Source organism: Falco biarmicus, chromosome 4 (genome assembly GCF_023638135.1).
Source record: "Falco biarmicus isolate bFalBia1 chromosome 4, bFalBia1.pri, whole genome shotgun sequence".
Taxonomy (NCBI): domain Eukaryota; kingdom Metazoa; phylum Chordata; class Aves; order Falconiformes; family Falconidae; genus Falco; species Falco biarmicus.
In genome coordinates, this window is record NC_079291.1 from 22,789,934 (window position 1) to 22,815,620 (window position 25,687).

General features: G+C 43.0%; 1 protein-coding gene across 2 annotated transcripts in view; it reads right to left on the reverse strand.

Annotated features, from left to right (window-relative positions):
• The window catches only part of GLI3 (GLI family zinc finger 3), a 215,866-nt gene extending 192,885 nt beyond the window's left edge, over nt 1-22,981 (reverse strand). For both annotated transcript variants that reach the window (XM_056338041.1, XM_056338040.1), the window contains exons 1-2: nt 22,581-22,981; nt 7,881-8,043 (exon numbers count right to left, since the gene is read on the reverse strand). In XM_056338041.1, the coding sequence (XP_056194016.1) occupies nt 7,881-8,004 (124 nt within the window). In that variant the 5' untranslated portion in view covers nt 8,005-8,043; nt 22,581-22,981. The remainder of the gene's footprint in view (nt 1-7,880; nt 8,044-22,580) is intronic.
• Between the last annotated feature and the right edge of the window lie 2,706 nt (nt 22,982-25,687).

The window sequence follows — 25,687 nt, forward strand, 5'->3', positions numbered from 1 at the left end:
CACTTGCAGTACACATCCAAGGCAAAGACTTTTAATGGGAAATAAGATAATAACACAGCAATAAAATCCATGTCATTCTCTTAGTTGGGATGGCAAAAGAATGCATCTCCCTCTCCTTCCACCCTCACCCCAAAATAGTGAGATATGGCTTGGAAAGAACACAGAGAATGTAGTTTCAATGCAGTACCTTCTTTGCTTAATCACATACACCAAACTCTAAGCAAACTTCTCCCACTTTTTGGCATATGTTTTGTAACAATTTCTATGTAAGTAGAAGCTGAGGTTTCTATCTTACAGAAAAGAAAAAATAAAAAAGGGGGAGAAGGGGGGTGGGGGGGTGAGGGGCGGGGAGTAAATAGAAACATACAGAGCAGGGATATAATCAAATGCAACATTGATGTCTGATTATTTCCTTTTAGCTGGAGACAAATATGAAATAGAAAAAATCTAGAAGAGAAAGGACGAATGCCATTTGAAAACCTGTTAAGCAATTTAATTACTTCAACTGCCTTAATTTACACAGCTCAAACTGTAAAGCCAAATACTGCACCTGCCAGAGGCGTTGCCTGGTTTTAAGTCAATTAGAAGAATATTTTTTTACAATTCTTTTTATTTGCTTCAAGAAAAAGACCTACTCCACATAGCTCCTTCATTCGCAGCTTCCCAAGTCTGATCTCTCTTTCAGGACCCAGGATGGGAGAGTTTTCTACCTTAATTTTTTTTAGTGCCACTCCAATCCTCCCCAGCCACCTGGCACACACACAATTGCTGACACCCATTTCCAGCGGCTGGGAGGAAGGTGCCGTCACTTGAAGCAGCAGTGCTGCTGCCAAACAGCCTCCCCACTTCGGTGGCACGGGCTGGCACAGCAGTGCAAGGTTATTAGAACGCCCTTCCTCTTTTAGGGTATCTTCCCCAGAGACCAGCACTTAACAGCACTGCACAAGCCCTTTTCGGGAAGGCTACACTATCATTCACTGAAGCTTCAGCTGCCAGAAGCCTTTTCCCTACTAAAAATCAAACCTCTTCGTTGCTTCCCCTTCCCCACTACTGCTATAATGCCTCTATTTTTTGAGGTCTGATCAAAACCGGACTCCTGCAAAGCACAAGCTACAGAGCATGGTACTGTTGCCATACTGCAGAGGCCTATTTTAAACTTTTTAAATTATTATCGCTCCTGACTGTATTTCAAAACCCAGGTACAATTGTATTATGGTTGCTTAGGTGTTTTGAGGTGGGTTTTTTTCAGGAAAAAACTCCCCAGTGTATAATTCCCTAAATTTAACCTCCACCTCGTCCAGGTGGCAAGCTTCTGCTACTAACTAATGTTTTCTCCCGATTCCACCTCGTGTTATCCAGCAGGATGTTAAGTCATTACTTACTGATTACAGTGATTGCAGGGATAAGCCACTCAATCATCTCTTTCTGGAACTTTCAAAAGGATACAGGAGGATTGACATTTAATATCCCTTATGCTATTAACTACTGCAGGGAGGGGAGAGAAGGGGGGGAAAAAAGGAGGGAAATCTCGGCAGAATTAATGAAGCAATACTGCATTGCACTTGCAGATCACTGGGTTTAGAGTAAGGGTAAGGGCAGGGCTGGCTCACTGAGGAACAACACTGGAAAATGTATCAGGCAGAATGAATTATTACAGTCTACAACAAACCCTAACTTTATGACTGAAATTGTATTAGTAAGCATAAAGGACCATGGGTGCATTACTGCAAAAGAACACATATTTAATCAGCTACTCGCATCAGATTACACTACACCAAGACACGCACACAGTCCTCACACAATTACAACCTCCAATACTTTTGCTTCCAATACTGCCAAGCAACAGGAGAGCCTATCCTCCCCAAGGATAGGTACCTTCTTTTAGTTTATCCTCTTAGGACCTGGCCACCATTATTAACTAGAACAGAAGGGTACACAAAATCTTACAAGTTCAGGTCTTTGCCCTTACTTTTCTGAGCAACCATACATGACCACTCTACCCTTACTTTTCATGCTGCCATATGCCATCATTACACATAAAGAAGTACTTGCAGTATTTGTCTTGCTGAAAAACCAAACTCTGCAAAAATCCTATACATTGAAGTTATCACTTCCAATATCTAGTACTAAGGATGTTCCCTCGTTGACCTGAAAATGAGAAGTGAAGAGGGCCCCTCCATCTCCTTTGATTTCAGGACAGGAGAAGGGCATCTCCTATCACTTTGTAGAATCAGGTCTCTCATAATCAATTCGGGACTCAATTTGCAGACCACTAAAATAGTACAGGCAATGTTTCTTAATACCTAACAACCACTTTTGAACCCTGACCTCTCAACGGGACCCTGAGCACATCAACCCAACAAGGGGGCCAAGAATGGGTATTATGATTAGCACCTATTTTATAGTGAGCTTGAAAGCAAGCAGCAGGACAAGTAACCATCTGAAAGTTTAAACAGGAAATGTGACTCTTCTGGGGTTGCAGACTGCTAAATACTTCCCTCATACAACCCTGAAAGAACCATTGGGAAGGAAAAAAAAAAAAAAAAAAAAAAGGAGATCTATGATGAAGCTGGCTCTTCTTCTGAAAGAATCAAAGTGGATGCATGAACTTCCTCTCATTTATTCATCTATCAAGCTCAGTTTTAAGTTACATCATCATTAAGATAATAATTTCTGCTTTCTATCACTTTAAAGTATGTTCTCAATAACTATCTGATTCTGATAAAGGTAGTCAAGTCCACAACCTGCATACGTTTATAATTAGCTTTTTTTTTAAGGCAGAGTAATAGGTTAATAAGAAATATCAGATTACACTGGAACAAGCTCAGGGGTCAAAAACTAGACAAAACACATCAAACTGAAAATAAGTGCTTGCCTGTCAGACACTGAAGGAGTCCCTATACAATAACTGCATTGTTTTAATGCAACATTAAAAACATCAGTTTAGAGCCAAAATGTGCAAAAGAGGAATGCATTTTGGTCATTGACAAAATTCACAATCCAAACAGTATATAAATCAGGGTTGAACACAGTATTACAACCTCCTAACATTCTCCAAGCAATGCTGCAAAGTGCAGCTTTGCCTTGTAAAAGCATTAATTTAGCCCTCACAGAAATTCCCTGTACTTTTTAGAAAATAAAGTGAAAAAATAATTATAACCATGCCACTGATTAAGTGAAAAAAATAAATTGCACATAGCCGCAGGCTGTGTTAGTTTAGCGTGGGGATTTTTGGTCAACACCTCTTAGGAGGTACTCTAACAATAAATCTGATTCACCTACAAAGCAGAGCATAGAGTCAAAGTGGCCAGCCTGGTAAAGCATTAAAGCAACTGCCTAATTCTAAGCATGCAAATACCCACGTTAGGGCCAACAGAGCTATTCCTGTGCCTAAAGTGAAGCGTTCGCTTGGGTACTTGCTGGACCGGAGTTCAAGACTCTACTGCAATGCTGGGACTCGGGAGGGCTGGTGACTCCCCGTGCTGGGGGACAGGAGGGCATTGCACCAGCGCAGGCGGCACAGCCGCTCAGGCAGGGGAGCGAGCAGAGTTTTCTGCTCCAGCACTGCGGTGCTCAGCCTGACACACCGACTTAGAACGCTGCTGATCTCAGCAACAGCTCATACACCAGGCTGCAAGGCATGGTGGCAGAGGAGCAGGCACACTACTCGCCCTGCCAGCCCTGGTGCTCGCCAGTAGAGCAGCATGGAGGAACAGTCAAGAACAAGCCTCCATGTCGGCGTTCATCCCACTTCAGCAAGGCAGGTCACTGTGAGGACTCCTGTAACCTCTACAGTGTTCACCTGAAGATTTGGGTTTAATCCTGGGATTACCTAAAATTACAGGAGGTACCACATTATCCAACAGAGGTCTAGCAAAGCAGGTTTCATGACCTGGGTGAAGGCTCTCCAAGGGGAGCACAGAACTCATTTTAATGAGTTTATCAATGGATACCTCTCTTCAAAAAGCCATTCCTGGCACAACTTGACAGAAATCTATGTGTATGTGCAGCAGCTTTGAGGACAATGACCTAAATCCACGCGCCAACATGGTAGAGAATAGGGCCTTTCTGCTTTGTCTCCAGAAAAGTGGCTGGGATGCACATGTGAGAGTCAAGGCCTGACACGATGGCACCATGGCAGCAAGGCAGGCCAGGACACTGGCCTCATTACTCCAATATAATACCAGTCACATGGTCCTGACATGAACACTGTATTTATTTGTTGTTGTTCAAAGCAGATCAGCCTGAGGTTATCAAATCACACGATACACAAAAGTAAGCTTACTTTATACCCTAGCATAAACTTTTTTATTCATACAGCCTTTTGTGAATTAACATCTCGTTTTCTTTAGCAGTTTTTCCCTCCTTGCATATTAGCCTAGCAGTAAATATAGCAGTCAAACAAAGAAGGAGTAAAAGGGACAATTTGCAAAGAAACATATCCTAGCAAACTGCATCTAGTTTGGTTGAGATACACAAACTGAAACACAAATGAGAAAAAAATCAAAAGCTTGCAAAAATGAATTCAAAACAATGCGAGAGGGGTTCCAAATTACAAAGTCCCACTGGGGATCAAAGTGCACCCAAGATTTTTATTAGTTATTACAAATTACAATTTTTAAAATTTTTGTTTTACTTTTTTGATCACATGTATTTTAAAAGAAGTTTTAATTTGCTCCAGCACTAAGACCTTCCCCACATGTTTCGGCCTGGAGCACATTTTAATGGCTTAGTTATAAATCCCTGAAATTTGGGGTTTAGAATGGAAACACTGGCAGGCCCTTATCTAACACAGTGCAAGGAATATAGTCAGAGTTTGTAGTTAGGCGAGTGCAACAGAAATCTTTTTCATATTAAGTAATGACAGGAACTCAGCAGAAGTGGCTAACATATAAACCATGGCCCATGCTTGCTTAATGTCTGAGTCTACAGTGCAGCTGATGCTTTCCAAGGGCCACTCACAAGTCTGTGCCTCATAACTTGCATTGCATAGCTAGGGTTAACACGCCAGCTTCCAGGTCACCTTTCCCATTTCCTTTTCCTTGCACCTAGGTTTACACTAGGATCTTCAATAAAGTTTGCACATCGCATGATTTAAAAGTTTTCTACACTCAGTATTCATTTTAATGCAGGTTCTGCTCCTGGGCGTGTTCCTCACTTTTGGGAGCTGCTGAAAAAATGGCATTTTCTTTGTTTCTTCAAGACTGTAAGCTCTGCATAAAACCTACAACTAACAGCTTTCAATCTATTTATGATCCAAGTTCTGACTCCTTCAGAAGACAGCAGAGCTACTGAGAAAATACTAGTTTCTACATCATACCTCAGACAGCTGCCACTCAATACATGTTACCCTGCAAACTTTGCTAATTAACCTGTCATTCTGGAGAGAAGCACTGAAATTAGACATGCTTATGGGGTGACACTGGTATGATAGGCAGATGTTGCTCTGTAATGACAGCACAGTCTTCTGACAAAAACAGCAAGGATCATTCTGTCTTTTTGTTATTTTTAAGGGTATCTTACCTTGTTTAACAGAGCATTCAAATGCAAATCACAACCATTTAACATTACCACAGCCCTCTGCAAAAAAAGAGGCACTGAATCAACAAAAGCTGCATGCTTTGTAGGAGTGGTGTCTTATATCAACTGATGATGTTCCTGTAGTAATACTCATTCCGGCATTAAAGAACAAAAGATGCAAATTCCACATAAGCTCCAGCTTTCATGCAAATTGGTCCTTGTAACCAAAATTCATTATCATGACAATAACATCTGCAAGACGCAAAACTTTTAAAACATTGCAATAGTAAAACTCATGTTTAAGTTCCTAAAGTCTTCATATTAGTATTTGTTTTGGTACATGCTCCATGGATCCTCTACACTAAGAGGAGAATTTTCATATCCAGGAAGGAATGGAATTTTTCATCCCTTTGAAACCCAACCCTGTATCTCTGAAAAGTTTGCTTGGTTGTACGTGAAGGTGGATCAGAAACCCAAACCTTGCAGATCCTGGTAATTTCCCTAAATACAAAGACTAACAAGACCAACCCTTATCCACTGAAAACAAAGGTAACTGTCATTACCTTAACCAAATGCAGCCTCAGTCCCCAGGATGTGTACTACATTAGCATCTCATTCCATCAATAAGAGACAATTCCAGTGACAAAAAATTCTAGTCATTCATTAGACTTAGAATTATTCCATCTCTTAGGAGTTTGATGCCCCTGACACGCAGTCATACACCACCTAGATGAAGCAGGTAGTTAAGAACTAATATTTACCGCTAAGGCTGATAGGTAGAATAGAGGGAGAAAAGTATTTGCTTTCAGCCTTCTAAATCTAAAAGCTTTACAATTACGTTAAAGCTAGCCCAAACAGTATGTGACAATATCGAGTTTGAGTACAAACCCCCGACACATCAAAGAATATGCATGTGTGTTTAAGCGTGCATCTGTTTGAAAATTTGGGCCAATGTGGAAAATCCTATTATCGGGGGTGGGGGGTGGGGGGGGGTGGGGGTGGGGGGGGGTGGGATAAAATACAATGAGGAGCTCTTCAGCGAATGTGAACCACTGTAATTCTATTGACAGCAACGGATCTATGCTGACTTACACCAGCTGAGGATCTAATTTCATATGCCTTAGAAAACTGATGCAACTTTTTCCATAGCTGCTCAAGAGTTTCTATACTCTCGTGGGGATCAACTTCAACTAGTAGGTCAGCAGGTGCTGAGTTTGCTTTGAATCTGAAGTTCAGTCACACAGAAGGATACTGGGACATGTGCCATCTAATTTTTACTGACCCAAAGAGATTCATTCCCCTCTAGTATGACGGTAGGATTCATGTATTTTCTGCTTTAGTCTAGTGAGAGATACATGTTTCTTTGAGAAAGCAAAAACATTTATTCAAGATATCAAAGTGAGAACCTGACCTGGACCACAAGCTCAGATGAGTGAGCATGATGGAAGCAAAAAGGGTGAACAGAAAATGTTTTGCCGGGAACACACCAGGACTCCAAAATATGCAGAAAGACGTCTTCTGTTTTGAGCCACTATTCAACTGATTTGCAAAAAACAACAGTTAATCTGCAGTTACCCAAAATCCACAGGTCTAAACTCTGCCCACACCTTTTCAAGCAATTTTCTTTCCCAATGCAAAACTCCTGCATTAGTACAGACCAACAGGCTCAGACCTCTTACAATAAAAAGGCCAGGGCTGGGATTACACACTGTCCAAAGAGGCAGAGAGTATGTAAAATTATCAAGTGAGGTAATCTCTGGGGAGAATTAAACAAATTACTCCACTTTTGCAAATCTACAGCCTGTACATTCACAACTTTGAAATGAATTCACAAGAGGACACACTCTTAGCTTGATGTTTTGTCCCCAGCCATTAAAGAACTTCGGGGAGGTGGGGGCAGCTCTTTGCAAAGAACAAGTTTATTTGTAAAAGAAGAGAAGAAAAAAAAAACCTTTGCCATTAATTCTGACAGAGCTACTTCTGTCTCTTTCGTAATAACTAATTATCTAATTAGTGTAAGAGATTTCAATGGCCAAATGCAAAGCACTCGCAAGCCCTGTCAGGCTAATCAAGACAATTTCCAAAATGCCAAAAACAGGAACTTCCTATAATAAATAACTTAGCACATTTACATCTCAAATTAGAACATCTGGAAGAAAAAGACTATGCCTGATGCCAAAACAGGCCTTATTGTATCCTACCACTTTCCACCACCTCACCACCCTCCCCCCTAGTTCATATTTTTTAGCCTTTCCTTAGAACAAACACTGATCCAGGTGCAAATGCTCAATTCACAAGGAATGCAGTGAACATAAAATTACTGTAGGTTTGGCTGCTAGTAAATCCCTGCTGTTACTCACCATTGGAAGTTGTGCTGGAGGCAACAGCTTTCTCACTGACATCTGTTCGACTGGAGCATTTCACGATGGAATTCTCCACTTTTTTCTTCTCTGTCGTGGTAGAGCTATGGGACTGCGCCTCCATGATGACTTCTCATTACTTCAGCTCTCCTTGTACTAATACCTGAATGAAATAAGAGAATCACAAACTTTAAATACTATTGGAAAGCACAGCCCAAAACCTCTCACACCTCTCACCTGAAGAAGAGCCTGCAGCACAACTGAATTAGCGGTCCACAGGCCATTTCTGGATGCCCATCAAATCATGTTTCCATGCATGAATTCCTGAGGAATTTAAGGAAACACTAACACCAAAAATAAGTATATTTGCCTTTGAAGAGAATAAGCATCACAAACCACTACGCTGCTTGATGGGTAGGTCCATTTTTTTCAAGACTGTAGGGTTTTAATGGACCCAAGGGAAAAAAGCCAGTACTTTTATACTATGTCTACAGCATTGTTCCAAACGCAAAAGAAACCCAGACAGACCTTCATGTTGACTATAGAAGCCAAATATTTAATTTTCAACATTCATGCTATCCGAAAACACTGCAGCAAGAATTATCCTGTCTATCTCTACACCTTGTCCTACCAGTGTAAACACCTCTCACTTTGTTTGTTCAGAAATCTAACTCAAACAAAAGTGCATTGGAGCAACAACCTGAAAACCACGGGGAAAGGCAAATATTGCTAGTGGCAGATAACAAGATCGCCTTCTTTTGCAGGAAAATGCTGAAAATGGAAAACTCTGCAGAGGTGTGTGTCTGGTTATTCTGCCTTTCCTGGCTGTTGTATGTCATCTCCAGTAATACATTCATTTTATACCCTGCAGATCACTTCTCCTTATTCTCAGAGCTTTTACATTCCTGACATAATCCCAAGAAGCTCACAAGCTTCCGAAAGGGTAACGCTGCTTGTACAGCAGTGTACCCATGCCAGGCCCCAAGACTGCAGGGATCTTGGGCTGTAAAGAACACAAGCATTTCCAAGCACTGGTCTGCAGCTTAGCTTGATGCACACCAGTCTGTCCCAGTAAGCTTTACACAAATCACCAATATTCAGCACACACCAGGCTTAGAACTAAACTACCTGGGTACCTCAGTAATTTCAACACAATCCTAGGCAACAACAACAAAAAATAATAATAAATAAAGAGAGAGTGTTTTCAGTTCTGAGGAGCACCGAGTCATTAGCTAAAGGGGTCTGAAATAGAAGGAAGTTGCAGTGTTCTAGAACAACATTTAAATTAAATAAAAAACAAGCCACAAAGTAAACTATAATGAAGTGTAATTACATTAGCAACATTGTTTGCCCAATTCTGACAGTCAAAAAAACCCAACCAAAAACAAAAACAAAAAATCCACCCCCAAAAAAGGCTACAAAGCCAATTCATCACAAACACAGCTGTCTAGTAAACCTTCCTCTTCCCACCTCCCTAGTAGGAGTTCTTTTTAATAGCACAATAAACCCCTCCAAAGCCTCATTGTTATATAGTAGGGATCAAAGAACAGCTCAATCACTAAACAAATCATTATTTAGCTAGGCAGCACAGCCAGGGAACTGGACTAGATATCAGACACTCTCTGCCACTGGCCTACTGGTCTAACCTTTGGCAAGGCATTTTTCTTCCCTTGAGTTTCTTTCTTGCTAAAACCAGGAAAAACAAAGCTCTGCCTGCCACCGTAAAGTACTTTCAAGATCTGCCTTTGAAAGTGCTATAAATACTCTTGTGATCTGCAAAATGACTTCCTACCAGAACACAAAGGGGAATGTCAGGTGTGTTCAAATAGGACGCAGGAGAGATCTAACCATACTCAACCTGCAACAGCCTCACTTGTAGCCAGCACTGCACAGAGCTCCTTGAGGAAAGATCTCATATGAGCTTTGTAAGTAGCACCTTTCCAAATTTCTCACACTTTCTCCCCCTTTCCCCTTGCACACCTCATCCAAGAGCACCCACAGCTTTGGTCAGTTATGATATACATACATAAGGCTTTTCAATCCCTTGCATTAGCAGCAATTATGGGAGGCTGGCACAGCTGCGAAGCTGTTCACGCTGACAAGAACATGCTTGTTTCCACTGTAGAGCCCTGGCCACACTGGACACCAAAACCTGCCTCTACCCAGCCTCCAGCCACTACATGAGTAAGTCCAATGTACCATTCTGTGCTCTGACTACCCTCCTTTGAGTTATTTAATATTCTCTAAAAATAATAACTTTCAATGCTATCTCTGAAGTAATTTTAAAAGCTATACATTTTCAGTTGTGGTTATCTTTCTTCTGTTTTGCCTCCTAAGAGCCAACTCTGCTATTCAAGCAGCATCTTCATTTACATTAGAGTTTGACTTTGAGAGCTTGGAAGGGGAAGCTGCAGAACTTCCCCCATCTTGTTCCGTCCTTGGTTCTCAAGCCTGGTTTTTTTGGCTAAAAATCATGAAAGAAAACAATTATGCTCCCTACTCGACAAGAAAGGAAGAAGCCACATACTCTACCACCTGTTTCACAAGGCCAGCAGAGTTGAAACATTTAGACAAAGGTGACAAAAATGATGACAGGTATTAAGAGCAGTTCCACCACTGCCTGTTACACAGCTGCCTGTGCTGAGAGGAGCAAGAAGCCCTCACTTATCTCCACCACGGCAAGATAGGACCTCTGTTACAATCTGATCCTACCACTGCTCAGAAAAGAAAGGAGATGAAAGGAGTGTAAGGAGTTAACACAGCTTTAATCTCCTAAGAAGCATCTTTGGATCACCTGCAATTCAAGCGCAACACAGGGCTGCTCAGACTAGCAGCCATCCATTCTCTCGGTTATTTTTTTTTCTTTCCCCAACAGCCTACCAATGAGATTTTGGGTGCTTTGGGGTTGTTTTCTCTAATGGATGGAAGACTAGTAGACATAATTCCATACTTCCCACCACTCTCTATCACTTTCCTGTTTTACGCTACCTAGCATGGACAACAGTACAGAACAGAGGACTAAAGGAGCAGCTTAAAGTGAATTTCTGGTCAGAAAATTGCAGAATCGGCCATGAGCTAATATAAACATCTGCTCTTGGTACCTGTTCTGGTTCATTTCTGCTTAGTCTACATCCAGAAGGCTGCTTTTATTCATGTCAGTGTGTAAGAGGGAACACCACAAGAGTAGACTTTCCTACTTGGCTCTACACCCCCCACAAGGAGCCATCGGCTCCAGCTGTGCAGATGTTCCTCCCGTGCCTTCCATCCTCCGCTCCCAACCCGCACATGTGGCAAGGGCATCTGCAAGAATTCCAGCAGCTCCAGTTACGCTCAGTGCCATACCAACTACCTGGTGGGATGCACAGCTGGGAAAGTAAGGAAAGCCAGGAGAGACAGCAGGACTAATAATCAGAGGTACATGTTTTGGTATGGTTTGCCAAGCATGCCCAATAGGGAAGCGGTCAACTGGAAATCAATATGGTGCCCCAAAAACCTTTTCATTTTTTTCTTCCTGAAGACAAATTTAAGCCCAAGTTGAAACCACAAACCAGACACACGTATCTTCTAGAATAATTCCCCTTATTTTTGGCTGTGATTTTTATTTTCTCTCAAAAATTGTACTGAAACATAAGAATTGCAGCCTACAAAAAAAAACCAACAAACAAACATCTGGGACAGTATGACAATTTCTTTCTACTGTCTGCTAACCCCTATCAAAAAGCATTCCAAAAACGAGCCAGCCTGACGACGTCCTCACATTAAAATACAAAGTGGTTTATATTATGGTGTACACGGCTGTCCCCAGCATGTGGGTCAGTGACTTCCCTGTTCCTGCCCCCAGGCCTGAAACAATATTCTGCAGCAAGGAGCAATGCTTTCAAAAAAACAGAAAGCTAGCTTCTGTCAGCTATACAGCATCTCCATGTGCATATGAATGGCAAGAAAATGCTATAATAGTATATGGGCAAAAGCCTGAACTTTCATAGGTAAATAGAGGGATAAACATTCCTTCCTGAAAGCAAACATTCATGGCTTTTTCCCATTCAACCATGCTTGAACCTTTTGTAATTTCCCTAAAGCCTGAACCCACTGCACAATTAATTCCAGATCCCCATTTTAAACGTAATCCCTCTCAAAACAGTAACCTGCCTGCAGGTGTGTCTCTATATACCACAAATGTAAACTTTCACCAATTGCATATTAAATTGGAGGAATTTTAGGAACAAGCTACTGGAATGAACTAGTTAAATGAGGAAAACTCTCTCTTTTAAAAAGAGTTTCAACAAATGACAGTACGTTGGAAGCGTACTTCAAACAAAAAAATTCTTTCAAGCAATTTGAAATTATATAATTTCCGGCCCTTATGTATGCTGGTCATAAAAGTGTGCCTCACAGTAGTAAAAATAATCATATTAATATACTGGGGAGCAAAAAAATCTTTTTGTTCATTTACTCACAGTGCCAACCAACCGAAACCAGTGGAACAGCCCTCTGCCTGGAAGAGCAGGAAACATGACCTCTTCTGAACATACACTTTGATTTTCCAAGAAATCTTCAGCTCTGTGCTCCTCCTCTCTGAATTATTTTTTAAATCATTGCATTTATATTGCATACATTAGTTTTAGAGATCAGCTCATACAAATCTTTATTCACAGGAATAGGCCCACTGACTTCAACAAGACTACGTGCTTCAGTCCTGCTTGGGCAGCAATTAGTATCTAAAATTCTCAATCTGCATGTTACACTGGTTTATGTTTCTTGTGAACTTAAACCTTCTCCTGCCTTTATTTGTTATATTTTTTGAGGGAGATATCTTCTAATGTGCTGGGGACATAGAAAATAAATAAGTAAATAAATAAATCCTTTTCCTGTTTTATTCGATGCTGCTTGTAGTTGTATTCAATTCATTAACAAGTGGTTTGCATCCACTGAGAAGAGCTGTCTGAAATAGCAGTGTCACAGCATTCATCATCATTACATCAGCGGTAGGGAAGTTCATCCTGATTGCCATCAGCAACCAGAGTACCCCAATCAGCGTGCAAGCAAACATAGCAGGTTTAATTTTTCAGAAAAGACTCTGGGTAGTTAGGGCGTTCATAGGTACTACTTTGATCCACACTACTGGAAGCAGTCTTTGGGGATACAATACATCTTGAACAGCACAACTGTATGAAAGTGAAAAACACAAGGGGAGACATGAAGAACAATCAGGAAATTACAGTCTCTCTCAACCATATAGGACCCTTTATCAATTTTATCAAAACTGGTTACACTGTTCCTTGGGATCACTTAAGGATAAAAAAAAAACGTGTCTTGTTCAGATACATTCAAATGCAAAATTTACATGAGACAATCTTAAGCTATTATACAGGAGCTGTTTCACACTGATTTATAAAGGCTTGATTCAGGTACATTTAACTTCCAAAATCCACCTAGATTTCAGCATTGCTTTCCATCAAACCTGCTGGCAAAGCTGCACTAAGTTACCCTGACAGCACTTGCTGAAAAATACACAAGTGCTCAGACGTTTTAAGAATTATCTTCCAGTTGCCACATTAACCTCTTGGTAGATCTCACCATTTTTATAATAGCCATAGGAACTACTCTAAATATTACACGTTTTTTTAAAATAGTTTTATCTTTTCTCAGTTCTTTGTAAGCTAAACCAGAATTCTGCAGCCTCCACTAACTGCTCCTGGGCAAATTTTTTTCAGATTCCTCCCTGTTGAGACAACTGGCCACAACAGGATTAAGACCGACACAAACAGCACAAATAATAGTCTTATATCCACTATACATAAAACCACAACAAACCATTAATAGGTTGGGAAAAAAAGGTATCTTATACTTTGCAATACTTATCTCCCTTCAAATTACACACATAATCTATATTTGCACTAGTTGCTGACTGCATACTTCTAAATCTGTTCTCAAATGCAAAGTAAAATTAGAAAGGAAGAGAAAAAGAAAAAGCAACAACCTCCCAGACAGAATCAGATAGGTGGATTTGTTGCTTGAAATTAAAAAATACCCGAAGTTACAGGGCACCACATGTATTAATACAATCTTTCCAAATTCATTACTATCTGCTGTCTTTTCCTGTGTTACATTCCTTTGATTTCTTCCCCCCATGAAGACTGAAAAACAACTAGACCTAAAGCTTGGTTAATGATGATCTGATCTGTTCCTGATAGGTTAAATAGCTTGTGGCAACAATAATGCAGGATCACAAACACAAAGGCAATCAGCTAGGCAAAGCAGTGCTATTAGTATCCTCGTGATTAAGATCCTAAGTGAGAAACTACTCTACAGCATACACTGAACTACTGATCAAGTGTAGTAATTGCTTGACTCCAGAGGAATTACATTTGCTTACATCCTTCTGTTACAGATAAACTGGATTATCAAAAGTTCTGAAAATATTTAAAACACAGAGTAAGATCACTAAGTGGCACTTTCTACTCAGGCAGCACCTCAATTGCTTTTAATACACATCACCCACATACTCTTAGAAGTAGATTATCTCCACTTTTGTTACGGGATTTAGAAAGCTGTTAAGAATAACCCCAATTAAATGTTTTTAATATTACTTCAACAGATTAACCTCTGTATCTAAATAAAACAGCTTTCTGCCAGGAAAGAAGTGATTCATAGTTTCTACCCAGTAAACAGAATTTAATGGATAAAAACACTGAAGGATTCAGGTCAAACTGTCCATATCCAACCAGCCCATCCTTCACAAAAGTTGTTTGGGGACACCCAACACAAAGCTGAGGGATTCGGAGTCAGAACTTACAACACATCTTAGTGGCTTTACATTTCAGATATGATGTATCCTCTGAGGTAAAAATTCATAAACCATTCATTATCCAAGAGCCTTTAGAGTAAATGAACTTTAAAATGAAAAAAAAAAAAAAACCAAAACAACCAAAACCACAACCCCAAACATAAACAAAAACTAAAAAAAAAAAACAAAAACCACCCAACCCCCCCCCAAAAAACCCAGATCCCACAACCAAAACCAAACAAACAAACCAGGTCATTAACTCTACATCTAAGCATTTGTTATTTTAATTACATGGTCTTGGGTTCCTTTACTCCTCATTTTGACTCTCTTACAAACTATCTAAACACAGACAATGGAAAGAACAAAGGTTATTTCTTAAAATATAGGAAGTGCCACATATTTCTCAAGTCTCCAAATCTGTAAATATATTTATGGTGGGCGATGGGTTTAAAACCCATAACGCACTTACCCTTAAGAAACCAGAACTCTGGCCATTTAAACTGCCTCATATTGCTAGAAAATTCACAGTAAGCTGCATTACTGCTTGGTTTGCAGTCCTACGTGTCCTTGTGCTTCAAACTCTGCAACAGGAAAAACTCTAATAATTATGTCAAAGTAAGATTAGCTGTAAAAGAATTAGCACGGGGGGGGGGGGGGGGGGGGGCGGGGGGGAGGGAAATCTACTGTGGACTTTAATGTTTGTAGCAATAGTTTAAAATGAGCAGTGACACTTCCAACTTCCCTACCAAGCCTACACTCGGTTTTTGCCCCTATCGTTCTTCAGGAAATCAGCAGCATTAAATCCAAAACAAACTTAAATAACAGCACAGTGACTTCCTTCTGTAAAACACAGAACCTGAATCAGAGCATTCATATGCTCAAGATTGGAAGGACAGGGATATGCAGAGAAGAGAATGACTGGCAAGAGTTGCTGTGTTGATAACATAGCCTACAACTTCCTCTGCTGATATTGTTATTAGCACTAGGACCACTTACGGTGATGATGCAGGATGTTTTCTTCTTTCCCTTCTTGCCAGTTTGTCGACAAACAGCTTGGTAAAGCAAATTACAAACATCTGTAATGGGTGTGCTTTGCATCACAATTTATTTAGTTCATCAATAAGAAGGCACTGCAACTGCCACAGAAAAATGCAGAAAAATTCTAATTTAGAGCACCAGAGCTAAACGTGAATTCCAATGGCATGACCACTTTCTTCACACTTCTTGCTTTATCTCATCAATCCAAACAGATGAAAGTTTCCTTAGAATCAAAACTAGATCTATATATCAACGTCAATCTACACAGGAACTGAGCTCAAGGAAGAACATATTTAATATACATTTATTGAGATGTGCCTTCTGTTCCCAACCTATGATATGCAAATGAAAGAAGACAAGACTATATCCCATATTTAACAATTAGCATTTAAAAACAAGATTAAAGAAGTCAAGTAGACTGTTTTTGAAAGTGCCATGTTTTTATCACCAGTCCCATTCCTGGAAGCCTGTTTATCTTCTCAGCATACTCTCAGGTTAAAGGATGCCTTTATCCAGAATTTCACGTTCTAACCCAACACAGATGTTTTAACACGTAAAAGAGCTCCATATATCCAGGAAGAACTTCAAGTGTGAAAGGTACTTTATAAAACTTTATCTCCAGCTTTTACAGTTTACTTTAGGTTTTACACCTGTCTCATAGCAGTAGTAAAACTGCATCATGACTCCTTCACATTTTTGTGACAAAAAATGACAGGACAATTCTGAACTGCTGCAGTATAAATTACTTCACAATCCACTGACCCTGTTCAAATAGTGTAAGCACAGAATTATACAGCTGTCTCACTTCCCAAGAAAAAGCATCCTTTTTTTTTTTTTTTTTTTTTTTTTTGAGGGGTCAAGCAAAACCACACCGAACCACCTCCTGTTAGTTAAGAATCGGTAGCACTAAGATTTCATTTTAATATACATGGTTCAGAACAGCAGACATGGTACTGAAGTGACACTAACTTGATCTGTGTTTCTGACTATTTGGTTTCAGGTATTCATACATCTTATCTAATGAAGGCTTCACTCAGCAGTGGGATGAAGTATTCTTTACACACAGTTGATTTTCTTGACAGTAACAGATTTGTATGTAAAGAAAACAGCATCATATGAAGCAGCAAACATAGCTGGGGGATGTTCAGCTCTACATCACCAAAAGGTTACTGGGGTCCTTTAGCCCTGACCTAAATATCAGATACCAAAAGAACAGAGAGGTATTTTGAGCATCATTGAAAAAAAAAAAAAAAAAAAGGATTAATTGCCTTGGCAATGATTGCAAAAAATAACTTGACATTAGAGTGGAAACTTCAGCTAAGAAAATTATTCAATCAGACCTCTTGGTAGTGGATTCTGATATTATCAGTTCTGACACCCAGCAACTATTTAGAGACAAACGCATTCTATCCCAATTAGTACATCCCTTGTTGTAATCGAAATAATTTTGCAGGCATTTTTCAAATCAACGTATTGCCTCATTTCTTGTTTTGCTCTTAAAAAGAGAGTGAAACCAACTCTTCAGATCAGCAGCCAATTTAATACATTTAAGGTATCGCAGGTACAATTTGTATGTACAGCATATACCACAACAAAACCACAGTATGATGCCAGCACAACCTTTAAGAAAGTTTTCCCCTAAATCTCTGCAGAAAGCTGCCTTAAAAGAAAGCAGGGATTAGAGTGAGCTGGAAGGTAGGGAGGGGACTTACCTCAAACCCAGCCAAGTGGAAATCAGAGCAGTAATTCTACCAGTCGGCAGAGTACACTTTTAGAGTTATAATGGTGTGAAGAAGTGCTGGGCAGCATTGCCTGAAGGCAGCACTAATACACTGATGACTAATGACTGGGCCATGCAGACAATGAATTTGGGGGTTGAAAACTAACAGAAACCGTGCAGTACCTTGACAAATGGGCTTTCAAAATTTCATTCATTGAATAACCTTTAGCACAAAATTGGCTCAAGTTCTCTTGGGAATAACATGACACATGTTGTTGGACAATAAGTATTTTCCTTTTTAATTAAAACTATTACACCAAATACATAAACATGATTACAGTGAATAAAACATAAGAGTTAACTATTTAGCAGCTAGAAAAGAAGATCGGACACTGAATTTGAGGTGCAAAACCATCCCTTCAGAAGGGTCAACAAATCCCAGGGTTAACTACCTGATTCACTGAATTCACACCCTTGGCAGAATACATTTTCCCTTCTTTGAAAATTAAGGGAGAACCAGAACTTCAAAGGTATGTTTAATGAGCTGCTACAAATACAATTGGTTAAAAGAGGCTCAGAAATTATGTACTAAAAGCTGCATTGTACTCAGAATTACAACTGAAAAAGTCTCCTTTTTAAGAGCCCAGTCAAAGTCAAGCCCCTATAAAACAAATCAAGCCTCGTATAAACTTTGTAACCTTGTGTACTGACAAACACGTTAAAACAGAATCCCTCTTTAATGGAGCTCTTTTTTTTTCCCTCCAGTGCAACTCGACTTCCAACGCAAAAATAGCAATTTTAGCTGTTTTGACAGACAGAATGAAATATCCAAAGTGTCCCTAAATTAACAAGTACCACTTGCCATAGACAGCATCGCCTTTAGCAGCTCCTAAAAACTTCAGAAAAGGATCTTAAAACAGGAAGCTTAGTGAGCTCATAAAACTGTTGTTGGAGCCAGGAACACATAGCATACTTAATCTGCAAACTGTGAGAGTCTACAATGATTTCAGCAAGATCTGAGGCATGCCCTCAAGGTTTGCTGGGATCTGGGATTAGGGAGTTGATAAGAACCCTCTACTGCCCATGGACATGTTTTTCTTCTGCAGTTAAACACAAATGCATAGAGACGTTTGACTGCTGCTTGGCGTTACTGCTCAAGTTATATAAAAGCTTTGCAGCTCCTTTTGCTGTCAATATATCAAAGTTTAAAAAAAATCATCAAAGTGTGAAATTTCATTTAAAGTCTTTGCCAGTCTACAGCTCTATTTCACAGACCTATCAAATAAAAGTAAAGATGAAAAATGCACTGCAAGAACTTGAAAAGTTTGCAGCAGTACCCAGGCCCTATTTTTGTTTATTCTGTCTCATTTTATTTGATTTTTAAGTATAACAAATCAATTCCCATATAAAAATGACAAAGTCTAAAGGGAGGATGTCTATAAAACCTATGGTTAAAATACAACTTGAAATCGTTATTACAGCTGAACCTTTTGTTGAATAAAAAGCTTCCTCTGTAGCCATTTCAGCATTTTAATTGCCTAACTGCAAGTTGGCAGAAAATTTCTTGACTCTTCCAAAACAATCAGAATGACTACAGAATATGAGTGCCAGAAAAACTAAACCCTTCTTCAAAGTATTCTTTAGCTAGGGATTTACAACAATTGCATAAAGAAGAAAAGCCTGACTTTTAAGGTAATCTACTATAGTCTAAAAGCATTAACATTCCATTACTAAGGTTTTCCTGAGGATTTCATGACTCGTTGATTCACTTTTCCTTCAAGTCTGCTTTTTCTTTGTACATTACTGTCTCCATATAGATGAGTGCACGCAACACCGATCATTAAACTGCTTCCTTCCATAACTCCAAATAAATCCTGCTTTAATAACCATCAGATTCCTTATTTATCAGGCAAAGATGACTAACCTTTCACTAACACCTGGCAACACAAAAATATACCATTCCTTTCTGGAATTCGCAGGCTGAAATTCAAACATGCTACAGAGTGCAGGTAATGGAACAGCTTTCCCAAAAAAGGCAGGAAGCGTAACTGGAACTTTTATGGGTCAGTATCAAATGCACACATTTATCTTGTTAAAAAATTCAAGTAATCTGCAAAATGAACAAATTACAATGTTATCTCAAGACTTGAGTGTTTTGGCTCCTATAACACCAATTCCAAAATCAACAGAAATTACTTTCTTTTGAAATTACCATCGATACTTATAATTTCTTGATTACAAAGTGGTTTTGGTTTTGAAAATGCACAAGGTATCCTTCACAACTGCAGATTACTTGTAGCAGTAAACGCTGCCTGGGCCACTGCATGCCTTCTCAAGCCAAAAACATTACTTAAGCAGGAAAACACAGGTGATGTCTTTGTTCTGTAGTACTTCCACAGAAAAGCTTTGGAAAACAGCATGTCCTACTGAAAACCACGTGCAATTAGCAGAATGCAAGAGTGCATTCATCTAGGCACCTCAAGCCAGTTTTACTTCCACTGCTGCTTAAAACAATACATATACACACTCTGAGGGAGTCCTTTTCTTACTCATTCTTCTTACTCATTCAAAATCACATAATCCTCCCCCTTAAAATAGCCTTCTCTCATAGTTACTATTATTTATGTTTTTAGAATTGGCCTATACACTAAGCTGAAAGTATTTACATACTCAGTAGTTAAACCCAAACCTTCATTATATAAACAAACTCTCAGGAGGCTGCCTACAGTTTACATTGTGAAACTCATTCACCATTACTTTTAATATATATTTCCTCAACCGAAATAGTAGTGCAGGCACGGCAATTTTTACGTTTTAAGGTTACTTTACTTTTAAAACGCTGCATTCGTCTTCCTTCAAAATAATCATGACATATGTAATTAAGAAACTGTCAGATCGTTATTAATTTTTAATAAAGGACCTAAATGAAATAATTATAGGAATCAATCAGTGAGGCACCTTTCCAAATTACAATGCAATTGCACAAATATTCAAACTACTTAAGGCCGGTTCTTGCAGATTTCAATCGGTAATCTCGCTGAAAACCACATCAAGAACAATTTTGTAAGACGGAGAAACTTGGTGATTTCTTGCTATTCCACCGATTTAAACAGCTTCAAAACAGGTACCTACATCATGCCCTATAAAGAGGGGCAGCTGTGCCCTCTGAAAAATGTTTGTTGATTTAATCAGCCACATACCCTCAGGCCCCTGAAAATTTTCGCTTCCAAGTTTTTCTGTAGCACACGCAAAAGAAATAAAGTCTGCACACTGAAGCTTTAAAAAAAAAAAAAAAACTTTAAAAAAATCACGTTTATTGAGCCTTGAAAACCAAGCGGGAAGGAGCAGGGGTGCGACAGCGAGGAGTGTTTTTTGCTGTGGGTTGCTACCTAACGCTCCTCTAGCCAAGTAGCCTCTAAAACGTGACACAGTGTATCAAACGGACAGCTATCCGTACCTTGGACTAAAAGGCTCTTTGAGATCCGTACAGTCCATCATTTCAAACTGAAGTGGCAGCTGGAAAATGCGGAACAGCTGGCAAGGAGCTGGGAGAAAATGTTTTACATAAATATATCTACATACGAACTGGCAGAAGGCCACGGACAACGTACCCACAGGACCGGATCAAAACTACGCATCAGACGGTTAAAAGGAAAATTCGGGGGGTGAGGTAGGGCCGGCGGGGATTTCCTTTTACCTTTTCACGTGGTGCGAGATTTATTTGGGAGCGGGCAGCGGCGGCGGGCGGGAGTTGTGTCACCACCCCGGCTTTACGGGCTGACTACGGCCACCGTGGGCTGCGCTCCTCCTCGGACCCGTCAAAGTTCCGCGACTGCGAGGACGGGCCGCGGTTGCCGGCCCGGCCCGCCACCGGCCCCCCACGCCCCGCGCCTCCCGCCTCAGCGCGGCCCGCCGCCCCGCTGCTCCCGCCCTCAGCCCGGCCCGCCGCCGGCCGCCCCGCTTGACCCAGTGCCAACAGCAGCGGCGGCAGCGAGGACGGGCGCCCCACGCCGCGCCGCACACGCCCCCCCGCATGGAAAATGCGCTCGCACCCCCCGCACCCGGCCGGGCCACAGCTTTCCCCTCAGGGAGGCCGCCCGTGGGGAGCCGCGGCCGCCCCCGCACCCCCCGGCCCCGGGCGCCCCGCCACCCCGCCAGATGTGACAGCGCCTTTACCCCCGGCGAAGTTTGCGGCCCGCCTCACGGGCGTGAAAACGCCCGGGAGTTGTTCGGGGAGGGAGGGCGGGTGAAGAGGAAAAAGGAGGAGGGGGGGATAAAAAGAAGCAGCTGCCCTTCGCAAATCGGCAGCTCCGCCGCGGGACGTGACCGGCCGAGCCCCGCCGGCCCGGCCCGGAGCGGCGGCTGCCCCCGCCTCCCCCCGCAGCCTCCGCTCCCGCGCTCCGTGACTGCCATTTTGGGGGTTAGGCACCTCGCTGCCCCCCTGCCGCCCCCCGCCTCCAAGTTCGGGAAGCGGGAAGGGGGCCCGGGAGCGGGGAAGGAGCGCTGGGGAGACGAGAAAGTAGCCCGGGGAACAAAGAACTTCTCGCCCAAGTGGGTACGTACCTGCCGCCGCTGCCGCCGAGCCCCCGCGCTGCCCATGGGCGAGGGCCGGGGCCGCCGCGGCTCGCCCCCAGCCGCTCTCCCGCCGCGGCTAGCGGAGCCGGCCCCCCGCCGCGGCCGGCGGGCATTCCCGGGGCGGAGGGGGGACGCGCGGGGCACACACGGGACAAGGGCGGCAGAGGAGGGCCGGCGGGCGCTGTTGGTGGCTGTTTTATCCCTACCCGCCTCCCGCGGGGAGCAGCCCGCGCCGCTGCCGCCGTGGGGGGGTGTGCGCGGATCCCACATCAGTTTCAGTGATCTTGTAATCTGATCCCTTCTGACTCACCCGCACTGACTGACATCTCCGATTTGGCTCAACAAAAAGAGCCGGGGGGGGGGGGGGGGGGGGGGGAGGAGAAAAAGAAGTGGAGGGGAACCGGAAAAAAAAATAATAATGCTAAATCCACCGCCTGGTATTAGACACTTTTCGGAGGGAAGGGGGGACCCCTCCGTCCCGTCCCGCCCGTCTGCCCCCCCAGCCCTGCCGCCCGGCATTGTTTTGGCTCAGCGCAGCCACCGAAGGAGGAGAATAAACACACCGCGCCGAGATACTCACGTGTCGGAAAAGTTGTCCCTTCGCTTTCCTCCCTCTCGCACGCTCCTCTCCGTCGCCTCCTGCAAGTTTTACAGATGTTGCAGGGCTCCTGGCCGCCGCCGCCCCCTCTTCCCAGGGCTGCCCTCTGGATCAGAGCAGGGGAAAGGCTCTTTAGGGATAACTCCTAATTCAAACACCCTCCGCTAAACTTTCCCCCCTCCCTTCCCCCTTCCTCTAAGCGGCGGAGAGGGCTCCGCTCTCCTTCCCCCCTGCTCTCCCCCCGCCCGGGCCGCGGCTGGCTGCTGCCGGGGCCGCGGCTGCCCCGGGCCCGGCGGGAAGCGGGGCCGCCTGCCTGGGGGCGCGGCGGAGAGCGGCGGGCTGCGCCCCGGGGTACGGGTCGGGCCGCGGCCTGGCGGGCTGCGACGCGCGCTCTCGGCATGACACCCCCGCTCCCCCCCTTCCTCCTCCTCCTCCTCCCCCGCCATCCCCCCCGGCCCGGCCCGGCCCGCCCCGGCGGCGGCCCGAAGGCGGCGACACCCCGCCCACAGCCGGGAGGCAAAGCGGGGTGACGGCGCCCCCCCCCCCCCCCCCCCCCCCCGGAGCGGCCCCCCTCCGCCTCGGGTCGGCTTCCTCCCTCTCCTCCTCCTCCTCCTCCCCCGCTCCATCCCCCAGCTCAGCCTGCATCTGCAGCCCCGGCTCCTCGCGCACCGGTGCGCTGGGACCCCCCCTTTGCTCCCGCCGCGAGGAGTCCGGCGCCTTCCCCCAGCCCCCCAGAAAATCAGGTAATTGGGCGGGGGGGGGAGGGTCACGGACACGGACACTCGTGCCCTCCGGTAGGTTCTTGTGCGTGTGCTGCGGCTCCCCAGGGTCCCGCTTGCTCTAGCTCCGCGGGGTGACTTGACTGACAGACTTCAAGGAAAGTTTCACCTAAGCCATGTGACACCGAAAACCAGCGCTTTCGGGGAAAAATGCAAGCGCTTGGGCGAGGGGAAGGGTGAAGGCGGTGCCTTCGCCGCTCCTCCTGCCACAGCACCCTCCCTGCCAGGCCCCGCCGGCCTGCAGCCTGCAGAACAGGGCTCCATCCTCCCCGCGAGCACATCACAGCCATGCACGCTGCGGTGCACAAACAGCAGGAGCTAGGGTGCCAAAACTTGTTTGTTCCAGTATGTCCATCCTTCGGGAAACCATACATCCTGACAAGACACCTTGCCTTTTTCTTGTCCCACAGTTTGCTCCCCTGGTATTAAAAAAAAATCTGAGAAACCATAAATGAACATTATCACAAGCGTTTTCCATCAAAGTCAAAAGGTGGGGCTGGCTCTTGGGAAAAGTGTCTGTGTTTAAGTTGTTGCCATCACAATGTCAAATTCTTCATATGCACCTTTGTTCATAACCTGGCTCACAGCAGAGCCAAGTAAAGGTTTGTTACTGATGTAGATGATTTAGCAAGGTACCTAAGCTCAGGCTCTCCCCTAAGCATTTGAGAAGTCCCACAAAAATCAATGGTTCTTGAAGAAAGGCACATTTGCTGATGGAAATGAAAGACTGACCTCTGATACTGTACGTTTCTTGAAGCTTCCCTTAGTCTCACTGTTGAAAATGCTCATTTTATTACAAAACAAAGCTGTGGGTTATTTGCGGTTTGGGGCATCCTGAGTTTTTTAGAAACAAAGAGAAGGCAATCATGCAACCCAAAGGCCATTTCAACCTAGATTTCCTCAGACTAACTGGTTGCTCTTCTTTCACCCAGAAATTTTCTCTAGGTGCAAAGTGATAGCTTTGAAGAGGTGCCTATAATTTATGGATGTCCCAGGTGTGGTCAGACCAATGGCACTGGCAATCCCAGGGAGGCTCGTTTGTGTGCATTTGGCAGCAGGGGGTCGGTGCACCCTGACTTTCAGGGCAGACGCAGCAGTCAGATGCTTTCACGGTGAAAGGTGCACAGCATCCAACCTGCCACGCACACCCAGGCCAGCAGATCCCCAGCACCTGACTCCTGGACACCGCGGGTATCTAAAGGCAAGCACTGGGACGCGGTGGAAAGGATGACAGCCTGTGACCTGGTGCCGTGACTCCATAGCCAACGATTTCATCGTGTAGCAACGGGCTAAATCTGCCCTCACTCAGAACGAGCAGCCCTTGGTTGCCCAACCGATACTGCTGGCAGGCACAGCGCTGCGTGGGGAGGAGGCGTGTGCAACAGCAGGATCTAAATACAGATAGCAAGAGCTGATATTCTTCCACCTTTTTTCATCTTATATGGCTTCCTTTTCCAGTCCCATTTTCCTAGGAAAATGTTAGCTGTTTCATGATATTATGGTAAGAGTGATATGGTACTGTGAATGTTTTGGTTTAGACATATGTATATATACCAGGGGTGGGGGGGTGAGGTATACAGAATGTTTAGGCAAACCTCTGACCCTTTTAGAGATACGTTTCAGAGCTATATGACTCATCTGGCCCATAGTTCCCTTCTCTCTTTTTCTGCCTATTGCCTATTCCTTTGTATTTTTGCAATCAATTTTTTTCTTCAACTTTTTTTTCCCCTCTGCATAATGAAAGCCTTTAAAAGTAACAGGGGAAATTAACCAACATACAAAAGGTTACTTTATAAAAGAAAAAAATGAATGTGGAAAATCCTGTTTGTCTAACCATTTAGAATTCTGTATCGGTGATCTGAAGATACTGCTTTTAACAGTAGGTGGAAAAGATGTTCAAACAGGGACATGATTTTAAGCTGAGGGTGGCCCTTCAAATCAGTATTCCTCCTAAGAGGAGTTTCTTTTGAAAAAAGAAATTCCAATTTCCTGAGAGTTTGGACATCTTGTCACATCACAAAACTATATTTCATCTTCCTGGTTTGTTTTTTTTTTTTGTTTGCTTTGGTGGTGGTGGTGATGGTGGTTTTAATTCTGATTCACACCAGCCCTGTTCAAGCCACACTTTTCTGATTTAAGATCTAGAAAACCCAAACATTTCACTACACTCAACTTGCATCAAAATTAAGACAGACAAGAAATTTTAAAAACTAAAAAGCAGACAGAATGCTTATGAAAGAGAAATAAATAAATAAATAAATAAAAAGATGCCTGATGCGTTTCTGAGCAGTGAAAGTCTTGAGAGAAGGG